At 41.7% G+C, this 13,173-nt stretch overlaps 1 protein-coding gene across 5 annotated transcripts; it reads right to left on the bottom strand.

Moving 5' to 3' along the window:
• Window positions 1-4: 4 nt before the first annotated feature.
• On the bottom strand, window positions 5-13,078 carry ZNF79 (zinc finger protein 79). Of its 5 annotated transcripts, none has more exons than XM_036854423.1 (5): window positions 12,721-13,078; window positions 8,543-8,631; window positions 6,460-6,586; window positions 5,817-5,912; window positions 5-1,313 (listed from the first exon to the last, which is right to left on the bottom strand). In XM_036854423.1, exons 1-5 carry the CDS (start codon window positions 12,734-12,736, stop codon window positions 142-144), a joined length of 1,500 nt encoding a protein of 499 aa, XP_036710318.1. In that variant the 5' UTR covers window positions 12,737-13,078; the 3' UTR covers window positions 5-141. The 5 variants fall into 5 exon arrangements, with proteins under 5 accessions (XP_036710318.1, XP_036710320.1, XP_036710319.1 ...); XM_036854425.1 differs by lacking the exon at window positions 6,460-6,586 and adding an exon at window positions 7,032-7,078 and having other exon boundaries at window positions 82-1,313; window positions 12,721-12,741; XM_036854424.1 differs by lacking the exon at window positions 12,721-13,078 and adding an exon at window positions 7,032-7,078 and having other exon boundaries at window positions 82-1,313.
• Window positions 13,079-13,173: the final 95 nt, after the last annotated feature.

Below are 13,173 nucleotides of genomic sequence, written 5' to 3'. Positions count from 1 at the left end.
CTTCCAGATGCAACATGTAAAATAATGACTATTTATTAAAGGTGCTTTTGCATATGGCTCTGGGCTAGACTTAAAGTCAGATGTCCCCAGATGCCTTCAAATTACCTGTCAGGTCCCCATCCACTTTGGTTATGTTCCCAGTTACTCTCCAGCATGGAGTCTCTGATGTCTAATGAAAGCTGAACTACACCTGAAGGCCTTCCCACACTCACTACATTCGTAAGGTTTCACACCAGTGTGAATTTTCTGATGCTGACTAAGGGATGAGCTCTGGTTAAATGCCTTTCCACACTCATTGCACTCATAGGGTTTTTCTCCTGTGTGAATTATATGATGTCGAATAAGGGCTGAGCTCTCACTGAAGAATTTCCCACATTCATTACATTTATAAGGCTTCTCCCCAGTGTGGGTCTTTTGGTGGATTATAAGGTTTGTGCTTTGGCTGAAGGCCTTCCCGCACTCACTGCACTTGTAGGGTTTCTCTCCAGTGTGAGTCCTCTGGTGGTTTGTGAGGTTTGCACTCTGGCTGAAGGCCTTCCCACATGCATTACATTTGTAGGGTTTCTCCCCTGTATGGATTCTCTGGTGCTGAATAAATGCTGCACAGTAGCTGAAGGCCTTCCCGCATTCGCTGCACTTGTAGGGCTTCTCCCCTGTATGAGTCCTCTGGTGGTTTGTAAGATTTGCACTGTGGCGGAAGGCCTTCCCACAGTCGCTGCATTCGTAAGGCTTCTCTCCAGTGTGAATTCTCTGATGCTGAACAAGGGCTGAACAGTCACTGAAGGCTTTCTCACACTCACTACATTTGTAGGGCTTTTCTCCAGTATGAGTTCGCTGGTGTTTTGTAAGGTTTGCATTCTGGCTGAAGGCTCTTCCACATTCACTGCATTTATAAGGTTTCTCTCCGGTGTGAATCCTCTGGTGCTGAATAAGAGATGAGCTCTGGCTGAAGGCCTTCCTGCATTCATTGCACTCATATGGCTTCTCCCCAGTGTGGCTCTTCTGGTGCTGAGAAAGGGAAGAACAGTAACTGAAGGCTTTGCCACATTCATTACATATGTACGGCTTCACTCTGTGAGGTTTAATTATATCTGAATTCTTCCTGAAACTCTCTGTGTGTGTTTCACATTTACGGGGTCTCACTTCTGTAGGAACTCTCTGCTGTGGAGAAAGAACTGGTCTCAGATTGAAGCTCTTCCCCAGTTCACTGTTCCTGTGATCTGACTCCCCAGAGGGCATCTCTACACTTGGGTCTTGGAATGATTCTTCAGAAATGTCTTGTTCAGGTGGTGATTCAGATACAATCTTCCAATCTGAAGAATATTTACAAAAGCAATTTTAAAGATTCTTTTGGTGAAAGAAAAGATACCGAAAGACAAAAGGCTGAAGGAGTCTGGCTGAGCTCTTATGTAGGACAGGTTCGATGCTTCCACCCCCTTTCACCCAGGATGCTTCTGTTCTAAACCACAATGACCAGAAAGTTTTTCAGAGACATGAGCACTCTTTGCTCCCTTTCCTAAACAGCAGAAGTTTATCCTGAACCTGCCTCAGATGCACTCCTCTCCTTTCTTTCTGACACTCCTCTCCTGTGCTTTTGCCAAGTACTGGGTTGTCTTAAGCTGTCTTCTTAGTCACAATTCTCAGTGTGGTTTTGGGCAACCTGCTATTACCAGGTTTGAACAATTCACTTAAAAAAGCTGATGACTGATGCCAGCAGGATCAATGTTTTCACCTATCAAATCAGCAAGATTTTTTAAAAAATGGTTAATTCTAGAGTGTTGGTAAGAGTGCAGCATTTGGGATATCTCACACACTGGTGCGGCTGCATAAATGGACAGGCTTTCTGGAGCGTAATCTGGCTGCATGTGTCAAGAGTCTTTAAAATGCTGACATAGAATTCCACTTCACTTGCATTGATATCATTTGTCGTCAACACTGCATCATTTGTCAAATGAAGAGCAAATACCTAAATGTTTAATAACAAGGAATGACTATAGTATAGCCAATCAAGGGACACTGTTCAGCAGTTATAAGTCATGTTTGAAATCTGTACATTATAATTCCTTTTGTAGAAAGGTATCAATTGAAAAAACACTGGCAAGTTATACAATGTGAAGATAAGCTGTGTTGTCTTTGGGCTGTGGGATTAGGCAGGGGTAGTTTTTATTTTCTTCAATGCTTATCTGTATTTTCTAATGTTCTCCAGTGACTATTATTTTTATAATAAAAGTTATAAAAACCTTGCTTTCAAGGACTATGCAGTGATAAAAATAAACAACATGCTGTTAGGTGAAAGAAGGAATATGTAAAATTACATACTGTTATCTTAATTTTAGAAAACGCTGCTTTTTGTAATACGAAGATTGAAGGTAATACCTCTGTGTGGTGGGATGATAGGAGATCTTGATTTTCTTTTTTGTTCTTTTCTAAACTTTAAATGAACTTATATTATTTTTATTAGAAAAAAAGTTACTTTAAAAAGAATAACATTGCTTTTATAATATGGATGGGGGTGGGTGATATTTTTAAAAAGAGTTACTGATTCTTAATCCCCTTTGGGACCTCATTCATTTTAAGAGAAAACAAAGTGTGAATTAATGTATAATATTTGCAAAGTATTAAAACTAAGTGAACCCAATGGTCCCAGACGGCTCTCTCTGTCTCCTTCATAGAGGCTTATAGCTAAGGGAATGAAGTTTTAGGGAAGGCTACGGAGCTTCTTTTCACAAGGGTCAATTTTCCTGAAAAGATTCTTCCCGTTTCAGCCTTATTTAGGAAAACAGCAGGTTAGTTTTAGGTATGCTTTATTTGAATTTCTATACAGAATCTTGACCCAGACTGCCTAGGTTCAAATCTGGGTTCAACCTCTTACTAGCTGTGTGACTCTGGGCAAATTACTATGCCTTGGATTTATTATTTGTGAATGTAGCTCTCTTACAGAATTATTATGAGGACTAAATGAGCTAAAACACAAAGGACCCAGAACGATACCTGAGGAATAGCAAGTGTTATATGAGTGCTTGTTATTATCTTGGACCTCTTCCTTGTAAATCATATTAAATGGTTTCCCATTAAGCAGGTTTCCCTCTAAGTTGCACGTGCATTCGAAGCCCAGTCTACTAAGAGCACCGAAGTCCCTGTTTCGGGTTGAGGGTATCTCTATGTTACTTGGTATTTGGTCTTACAGCTCTCAAAAACTGACCATCTATCTGAGTAAAAGATGGAAAGGAGAAGAAAAGTGACAACAAAAGAAGCAGTGGGAGAAAGGAGCAATTAAGAAGACTATGCGGGGAATTCCCTGGTGGTCCAGTGGTTAGGACTCCACGCTTCCATTGCAGGGGGCATGGGTGCTGGCTCTTGTATAAGACGGTCTAATATTCGAAACTGAATATACCCAAAACAGAACCGCTGATTTTCCCTTTCAAGCCAGTGTCTTTGTCGGCCTTCCCATTCACCCAACTGCTCAGGCCAGGGTCATCCTTAGTGCCTCTTGCCCTCACCTCCAGTCCACTAGCAAGTCGTGTTGGCTCTAACACCCGAGCATGTCCTGAATCCTCCTCCTCAGCAGCCACCATCCTCTCACTGGAATGTCCTAACTGATCTCCCTGCTTCTAGTCTTGAACACTGACAGTCTAGTCTCCACACGTGTTATCTTTTCAAACACAAATATTATCCCTTCCCTGCTCAAAACCCTCAAGGGCTTCCTATCTTCCTATTTGAATAAAACCTGAACACCTTCCTTGGCCTCTAAGCCTTACATGATCTACCCCCTGCCCAGCACCCTCCCTCTTGTTTACTGAGTCCGAGGCTCTTCTCATCCTAACACAAGTCGAACTTATTCCCAACTCAAAGCCTCAACACGTGGTGTGGCCCAGAATGTTCCTCCTCCGGATACTTACACGCTGGCTCATTCTCTTCCTTCAGATCTCAGCTCCAGTGTCACCTCCTCAAAGTGGTCTTCCCTGTTCCTCCGATCTAGGAGAGCCCCCACCCCACCCATATTCCCCTTTCTTACAGTACTCATCACCATCCAATATTGTATCGGTTATTTTGTTTACTCGCTTTATTTACGTTCCTCACTAGGATGTAAGCAGGGACTACATCTTGTTCTCTGTTGCACCTCCAGTAGCTGAAACAACGCCAGGCATGTACCAAGCAGTGAGGCAAAGGCAGGTCGAAGACCTGGATCTGTCTGTCACTGTGGGAGGGGTGGGATGGAATAATAGCTCTGAAACCAGCCCAGGAGGCAGAGCGATGCCCAGGATGCTCGGTGGGTCTCAGAGCAGAGGTGCAACATCGCAGGAGCAGTGTTTTAGTTACTCTAATAGCCAGATTTAAAACTTTCCTCCAGCTACTTCACTATTACAGAATTAATACCGCCCTACATTGTCGACAACTTTTTTTCGTATATATTAGTTTGTCAAAGAGTAAGACAAGTTTTGTTATCGACATTTTTTCAGATATAGAAACAGACGACCACAATTTAGTGGTTTACTCTGAATCCATGTAGTTAATACGTAGCAAGCCAGGACCTGGATGCGTCTTTCATGGGTCCACATCCGAAGTTGCTTCCACACTAACACTCTACACTAATACCTCAGGGCACAGATCCTTTGTGGTAACACCTTTTCCCAACTTCTGTTTCTAGTGACACGGTGATTTGAATCTTTTCCAGTAACCTTTATAGGATCCTGAACCCCTCTGAGACTGTGATGAAATCTTTTCCCAGAAAGATGCAGTTATTGCCACAAAACACTGTATTCAATTCCCGAAGTTCCACACAGCGTTCTCTGGATTCAGGTTAAAAGGTCCTGCATAACAAGTATGCTGTGCTGGGAAGCAGGGGGTTTGGGAGAAGGAAGCAGCAGGCAGTGAGGCTCCCTGTAAAGGGAAGTATTTCAGCAAGTGTGAGTGGTGCCTGGAGTTACAAGGGCTGAGGTGACATGTGATAGGCTGCTTAGAAAGAGGATAAAATGGGAAGAAGAGAGTTCAGATGAACCATGCACAAAGTAAGCCAGAGGCTTTGTTTTCATTGTCCTACGGCAACCATAAAAGATATAAAGCATTAGACCACATTTTTAGAAAAATTTAAAATTTTGTCGCTTTAAAGTTGTTAAGTTCATTGTACCTCTGATGCTTTGTTTCAAAATATCAGAAGTGGCTGGAACCACAGGCCCTGCCAGAGGTCAGACATTTGCAAGGGCTGAAATATGAAGGCGGGGGTGGAGTGAGCAGCCTTAGATGAGTAGCAAGAGATAAAGACAGAAACTATGGTTTCCCTTGCTCTTGTTTTCCCTGAGTTTCTTCGTGTCAGCCCTTCAGAAAATTCCGGCATGGCCACGAAGAGGGAGAGAAGGGGTGTGGGTGCAGGATCCAATAAAGGGTTAGTCAGAGAGGGGAGTAGCAGTAGGTGTCACAGCTGAAGCATGGCTAAAGGTGGGTACTTGAGATCCTCAGTGAGGTGAACCTGAAGCAGGGAACGTGCTAGGCCAGCAGAGATGACTCTCATTTCCCAGAGGCCAGCAATACCACCAGTGCTCCCAAATGCCTCCCAGCCTGGGGACACTGAGTAGACGGCGTGGAATAGAGGGCTTTGGAGTCTGACTGATGTTGCTTCAAACCCCAGCCTCGCCGCTGTCTAGCTGTGAGGCTCTGAACCAGTGAGTTAGCCTCTCTCAGCTTTATTTTCCTCATCTATGAAACGGGGATAATAATATCTACCTCACCGGTTGTTAAAATACTCAAATGCGCTAACGCATGTTTCAAAGGGGCTTTTGCTCCCGAGACTCTGACTGGCTCAGTGCTTGCTAACATACCTGGACAGGTACTCCTGAGGCCTTCTCTCTCCAGCATCCATGAACCTTCCCTTTGTTCCAACTGGGAGTTCATACCAGGCTGGGAGACTGGAAGTCCTATTTAAGTGGAGGGAAAAAAGTGGGGTTTAGAGATCTGTACTAAGTATAAATAGCCTCCCAGAACTGAGGGCAGTGGAAACAGGTCGGTCATTTCATTCATTCAATAAATATTTATTGAGCACTGACTTGGTACCAGGCACTAGGGGACACAGCAGTAAATAAGATAGATATGGTGCCAAGGTCTTAGTAGAGCATTTCTGAAAAGAGCTGAAGTAACAGCCTCAAGGAGGGGTCAAGCCAGGGAGCTAAGCAAGCCCATAAAGCCAGCTACTTAAGAAGATGGGAACTTAGTGACTATGGAGGAACTGGCCTGAAGGCTACCCCACCCTTCCTGGGAAATAAGAAAATGGGGAGGTGCAGCCTCGAGGGGAACAAAATGAAACTGCCTATTCCCCAAACCAGAACGCAGAGATCTTTCACTAGGGAACGAGGAGGAACAAACACTATCCCTCTGGTGCAGCAGAGCCACTCAGGATCATTCGACACTGGGAAGTAAAACATTTTCAGAACTGAACAAATTCTGCATTTTAAATGGTTTCCTTACCCAGTAGGACCAGGTTTCTGGACTTTTCTGGCATCCCTTCCTTGAACCTGTCCCTCGGAGTAGGGGCCAACTGCCTCCATCCCTTCTGGGTAAAAGCTACAGTCACACTGCTGAAAGGTGTGGATCCCTGAAACAACAAGCATATTCCTTCTTGCCCAGTGGCCTTAGAATATGAGGGAGTGGGGAGGTTGGCAGCTCTGGGTGTGCTGGTTAGCGGGCCTACAAAGGGTCTTTGAAAGGACTCAGGGTAGTTCCAGAAAAGTATTTATTGATCACTTCTTATGTGCCTAACACTATATTGGATATTGACGCACAAAAATAAATAAAATACAGCCTCTCTTGTCTTCACATGTTTATAATTCTAGTAGACTTTATACATAAATAGAAGAAACTATGTATATATATGAGCAGTAATTGGGCAGAACTAACAGGTGCTTGGGAATTAAAAGCGCCAATATAGAAAAAACAAAATTAGAATGTGTGAGTTTATGCAACAAGCAATCAGCTGCAAATTAGCAAAGAAATGTGAATGATTAATGTTTTCAGAACATTTAATAAATATTCCTGCTTACTCAGACATCACACAGTACAGCAGGAGAGCCAGCACGTATGCAACCACCTGTAATAATGTGTCAAAGAGATGGACAGATTAGTTGCTAGGATAACAGAGGAGGAATCATAGATGGAGGGCAACCTGGCCTTCAAGGAGCAGGTTCCTCAGATGGAGAAAGAGAAGGATGTCCACAGCAACGGAGGCATCAGGAGCAAAGGCACGGAGGCAAGAGAGTCTTTGCCTATTTTCAGCTTAGGAAATGGTACCTCCAGTCACCTAATTGGCCATGTCAGACAACTGGGTGCTATCTTCCCCTTTCTTGCAGCTCCCCACATGTCAACTGCATATTCATTCTTCCTCCTCAATATCATGAGAATTCATGCATTTCTCTCCATGCCCCTGCAGGGGCTTTAAGCCACCATCGTTTCCCAAATCATAACTAGTCTCCTGATTTCTAATTTTACCTGTCCTTCCAATACATCCTTCACACTGAGAAATGCACTAAACGGGACAAAGAGGGTCATTTTTAAAAACGATGGAGTATTTAAAACATTTGGGTCATTTTATAATGAGAGTAAAATCCATTATGAAGATATAAGGGTCAGGAACCAAATAACAAATATATAATTCATAAAGAAAAAACTGTAGGAAGTACAAGGAGAAATTTAAAATATAGCTACGAGAGATGTTAAACAACTTAGTTGTTGACAGAGTTAATACAAAATAAACAAAAAAATAAAGGTATGGAAGAAATGAGTAATTTAATAACGTTGAGCCGTAAACCCTACAGCTGCAATCACACTATACCTGGATGTTTTGTGTGGAGAAGAGACACAAACTTTGCCTGCATGGAGCACAGACCAGCTAAATGTGCAGACATGAAACCAAAGTCACAATTTTGGCATATCTAAAAAAATAAAGACCCACCACCAAAAATTTTCAATATATATGAACAAAATAGGAAGAAAATGAATTAGGGGATTCAACTCAAGAGATTTTGAAAAATGAATTTTAAAATAAATCTAAGGAAAGCGGAAGCAAAAAAACTAATACAGAAAATTTTGTTACTAAAGAGTAGAACTGATGAGGAAATCCAAGAGCAGGCTTTCTAAAAATGAAAACAGACCAATTCCTAGTCTAGTCAAGGAAAAGAAAGGGAGAAGACAGTTCTTATCCTCATAGAAGGACTATGAAATGGAATTTATTAGAAATAATTCTGTAGAATACTCAACGAAATGGGGGAAATATTAATCAAAGTCTACTAAGTGCAAATAAAAAGAAGGTTACAAATCAGGACAAACCCATTTGGGCAAAACAGAAAAAAAAGAATATGACTAAAAGGACACAAATCAAAATGTTAAGTGTTATTTCTTTGTAGGATTAAGTGTAATTTTGGGGGGGTATGTTGTCTATATTTTTCAGGTTTTCTACAAAGAACATGAATTCCTTTTGTAATTAAAAACCAAAAACACCCTTAGTATTAAAGAAAAAAAAAAAGAGGCTGCCTTTCAGAGTAAATTTCCAACTTACTTGGGACCCAGCTGTGAGCAGACCACCTGCCATTCCTTCCTCTTCTGTGCCTTCCTCTTGGGGAAGGGCAGGATCTGGAGAAGGTGGCTCTGGAGGAAGAGAAAGAAAGCAATGAGGCATAAAAGTTTACAGCTCACCAAGCTAGAAAGTCTCAAATTCTCACTCTGAAGAGAGTGTTCAAATGACATTATACGTCCCAGGGCTCACTGAGGCTGAATTTGCAGACCTGCAATGGGATATAAATTTTCCAATTTCCCTTCCTACCTCAGAAGTTCCATCAATTCACTCAAACATAGGGAGGCATTAGAGTGTAACAGACTCTCAAGTATTCCAGATCTACCACTTACCAGCAGTGTACAAATCATGTAACCTCTAAGTCTCATTTTTCTCATCTGTAAAATGAGGATAATATCCCATGTAAAGTTGCTGTGAAGATTTAAATGCAGACAAAGCAGTTGACACAATGCCTAGCATGTAAATATACAGCTTACAACTACTACCAATTAAGTTCCTTGGAGAAAGTGGCTCTGCAAATTTAAGACATTTGCTTAATCAAGAGAAGAGGTAATGACCAAGTGGGAGTCATCCCAGAAATGCAAGGTTGGTTCAACAAATGAAAATCAATCTGTATAATACACTATATTAATACAAAGGGAAAAAAAATATGATCATCTCAGTGAACACCAAGAAGTCCATTTTACAGAATCTGATACCTTTCATGATAAAACACATCCAATAAACTAGGAACAGAAGGGAACTTCCTCAACTTGATAAGAGGCATTTACAAAAAACCCAGCGCTAAAGACTGATGCTTTTCCCCTAAGATCAGGAACAAGACAAGGATGTCTGCTTTTGCCACCTCTATTCAGTATTATACTGGAAGTTCTAGCCAGGGCAATTAGGCAAAAAGAAGCAAACAAACAAACCAAAGGCATACAGATTGGAAAGGAAGAATTTAAACTACCTGTATTTGTGAATGGCATGATTTTGCATACAGAAAATCCTAAGGAATCCACAGAAAACTATCACAGCTAAACAAGTTCAGCAAGGTTGCAGGATACAACATGAATATACAATAAAAAAACAACTCAATTAAAAATGGGCAAAGGATTGAATAAACAGTTCTCCAACTGTATTTCTATACACTAGCAATGAACAATCCAAAAATGAAATTTTAAATTCCATTTACAAGAGCATTAAAAGAACAAAACACCTAGGAATAAATTGAACAAAAGAAGTGCAAGAGTTTGATTACTGATGTTATAAGCAAAAAAGTATAAATAACATAGGTAGGATACTTATTTTGGTATGGATTAATTTACTTTACTTTCTTAGCCATATCTACCTCTAATCTCTTGTCACTAGTATTCTTCTTAAAGTTGTTTTTTCAAAATGTTATCATTTTTTAATTTTTAAAATTAAATTTCACACATCATCCTCAACACTGCATTTTTTAAAAAATTATTTATTTATTTATTTATTTATTTATTTATGGCTGTGTTGGGTCCTCGTTTCTATGCGAGGGCTTTCTCTAGTTGCGGCAAGTGGGGGCCACTCTTCATCACGGTGCGCGGGCCTCTCACTGTCGCGGCCTCTCTTGTTGTGGAGCACAATCTCCAGATGCGCAGGCTCAGTAATTGTGGCTCACGGGCCTAGCTGCTCCGCGGCATGTGGGATCTTCCCAGACCAGGGCTCGAACCCGTGTCCCCTGCATTGGCAGGCAGATTCTCAACCACTGCGCCACCAGGGAAGCCCAACACTGCATTTCATATGTAATAGATTTAAAATTGTTGATACCTCCAGTTGACCTTCCTCTGTAGACCATAAAGTCTTTAATTGAGAAAATCATTCCCTACAGACACTGAGGTATCTGTTAAGCTCAGAGCAATTTCTCATAAATGGATGTTATTGTCAATCCAAATTCTTTGTTTTTTTAATGTGTAAATATTTCAGAACAAGTATTTTTATGGATACTGTTACTGTTACTTTTGCTTCCATTTAGATACTTTTCTTTAATAAAACATCATCAAATCTCAAAAAAAAAAGAAAAAAAAAAAAAGAAGTGCAAGACATTACATTGAAAATTACCAAACACCGTTCAAGGCAATTACAGAAGATCTAAACTTTCTACAAGGCAACAGTAATTAAAATAGTGTGGAACTGATATAAGGATAGACATATAGATCCATGGAGAAGAACTGAGGATCCAGAAATAAATCCATACATTCATGGACAACTGATTTTCAACAAGAGTGCCAAGAAATTAAATTTCTTTTCAAAAAAAGAGAGATGGGCCAACTGGATATCTACATGCAAAAGAATGAAGCTGGACTCCTACCTCACACCATATATAAAAACCCAAAATGGATCAAAGACCTAAATGTAAAAGCTAAAACTTCTAGAAGAAAATACAGATATAAATCTTTATGACCTCTGATTAGGCAATGGGTTTCTTAGACATGATATCAAAAGCACAAGCAACAAAAGGAAAGCTAAACTGGATTTCATAAAAATTAAAAACTCTGTGCTTTAAAGGACACTGTCAAGAAAGTGAAAAGATCTGCAAATCATATATCTTCTAAGGGTCTAGTATCCAAAATATAAAAAGAATTCTTTATATTAAAAACTCAACAAAGAAAGACAAATAACCCAACTTAAAAATGGGCAATGGGTTTGAATAGGTATTTCTCTAAAGTAAGATACAAACAGCTATTAAGTATATGAAAAGATGCTCAACATCATCAGTCACTGGAGAAATGCATATCAAACCATTATGAGATACCACTTCACACCAAGATGACTAAAATTAAAAAGATGGGAAAAAACCCAAGTGTTGATGAGTATGTAGAGAAGCTGAAATCCTCATACATTGCTACTGGGAATGTAAAATGGTGCAGCCACTGTGGAAAACAGTCTGGCAGTTCCTCAGAAAGTTAAACAGAGTTACCAAAGTTACCAGAGTTATACAATAATTCCTCCCCTAAGTATAAACCCTAGAAAAATGAAAACACATCCACACAAAAACTTGTGCATGCATGTTTACAGCATTATTCATAATAGCCCAAAATGGAAACCACCCAAATGTCCAACAACCTGAGGAACAGATAAATAAAACATGGTATAATCCACGTAATGGAATATTATTCAGCCATAAAACGTAGATTCCTTCATGTTACAACATGGATGAACCTTGAAACGTTAGGCTAAGTGAAAGAAGCCAGACACATATATTGTGTGATTCTATTTTCAGGAAGTGTCCAGAATAGGCAAATTCATGAGGACATAAAGTATTGAATAGATTAATGGTTGCCAGGAACTAGGAGGAAGGGAAAATGTGGAGTAATACCAGTTTCTCTTTGGGGTGATGAAAATGTTCTGGAATTAAATAATGGTGATGGACTTCCCCGGTGGCCTAGTGGTTAAGACCCATGCAGGGGGCATGGGTTGGATCCCTGGTTGGGGAACTAAGATCTCGCATGCCGCACGACGCAGCCAAAAAAAAAAAAAAAAAGGTGATGGTTGCGGAACTTTGTGAATATACTAAAAGCTACTGAACTGTACACTTTAAAAGTGAATGCATGTAAATTATATCTCAGTTAAAAAAGGTGCTTTCAAAAGCGTCATTTTATTTGATGCTTACAGTTCTTAGAGGTGAACGAGGTAGTTAACGTTATTTTACCTTTTCCTCCATGAAGAAACACAGGCTAAGAGAGCTGGCTGGTACCCCAGAGCTTAAACAGGAATCCTGGCCTTCTGATTCTAAATCTCCAGTATCCTCCACGATTTCCCAATCCCACTGGGTTGAACCCATCCTCAATATGAGGTGAAGCCAACAGGCTCCCATTCCGAACATCCCTGATGCTTCAAGAGGGCTGGAAGATCAGAAGCAATAGAGGAGGCCCTGAGTAAGTCCCATTTTCCTTCCCAGGGCCCATTTCTCTCTACTTTCTAATGCCATGCATGGGTCCATCAACAGATCGGAGTAAGGGACAGGACACTCAGAGATGATCCAGGGCTGAGCTCCTCAAACTTTTCTGACCCCGGAATTCTTTATTCCACAAAAAGAATCGTCCCCCAACCACTTGTGGAAAGGATGACCGCCGAGTTCTGATCCGGGTCACACAGCACTGTTAGCGGACAAGCTGGAAGCCACAAACCGCTCCACCAGTCCGTCTCACCTCTTTCCTCCAGCATTTGGGTCCCACCTCGCGCCACCGCCTCCCAGCAGTTCTCTGAGCGTCAGCGTCGCTTCACTGCAGCCCCAGCCCCGCTCTGGGCTCTTCTCTCAGGCCTCTCCCCTTAAAGGCTGGGTCTGAGCCTGCGGTGTTGAGCCCGGTCCGGCCTGTCCAGCCGGGTCTTTCACTGTCTCCCCAGCCAGGCCTCGGCTGGGGAGCCCGTGGCGCACCTGCCTCGGTCTCAAGCAGAACACCACGTGAAAAAGCCGCTACCAGCTTCGCGAGAAAGCTCCCGGGTCCCGCCTCCGGCGCGAGCTCAGAAACTGCGGCCGCAGGCCCGCCTCTCGCTCCAAAGGGGACGCGCCTGAATAGCGCCACTTCCGGTCATGCGCACATGCCTCCCTGCCACACCGGACTCCATTTCCCAGAAATCTCTCGGGCTCGTTACTGGCCAAA

This window comes from Balaenoptera musculus, chromosome 6 (genome assembly GCF_009873245.2).
Source record: "Balaenoptera musculus isolate JJ_BM4_2016_0621 chromosome 6, mBalMus1.pri.v3, whole genome shotgun sequence".
Taxonomy (NCBI): Eukaryota; Metazoa; Chordata; class Mammalia; order Artiodactyla; family Balaenopteridae; genus Balaenoptera; species Balaenoptera musculus.
Note: the sequence above shows the minus strand (reverse complement) of the source record. Positions and strands in the feature narration are given on the sequence as shown.

Bases quoted from the DNA above. Each gene is read 5' to 3' on its own strand.
- ZNF79 (XM_036854423.1), bottom strand. The intron at 6,587-8,542 runs GTAAGTTGGAAA...TTGTTGTTTCAG, and splicing joins TGCTCACAGCTGGGTCCCAA to GGATCCACACCTTTCAGCAG. The intron at 5,913-6,459 runs GTAAGGAAACCA...CCACTTAAATAG, and splicing joins CAGAAACCTGGTCCTACTGG to GACTTCCAGTCTCCCAGCCT.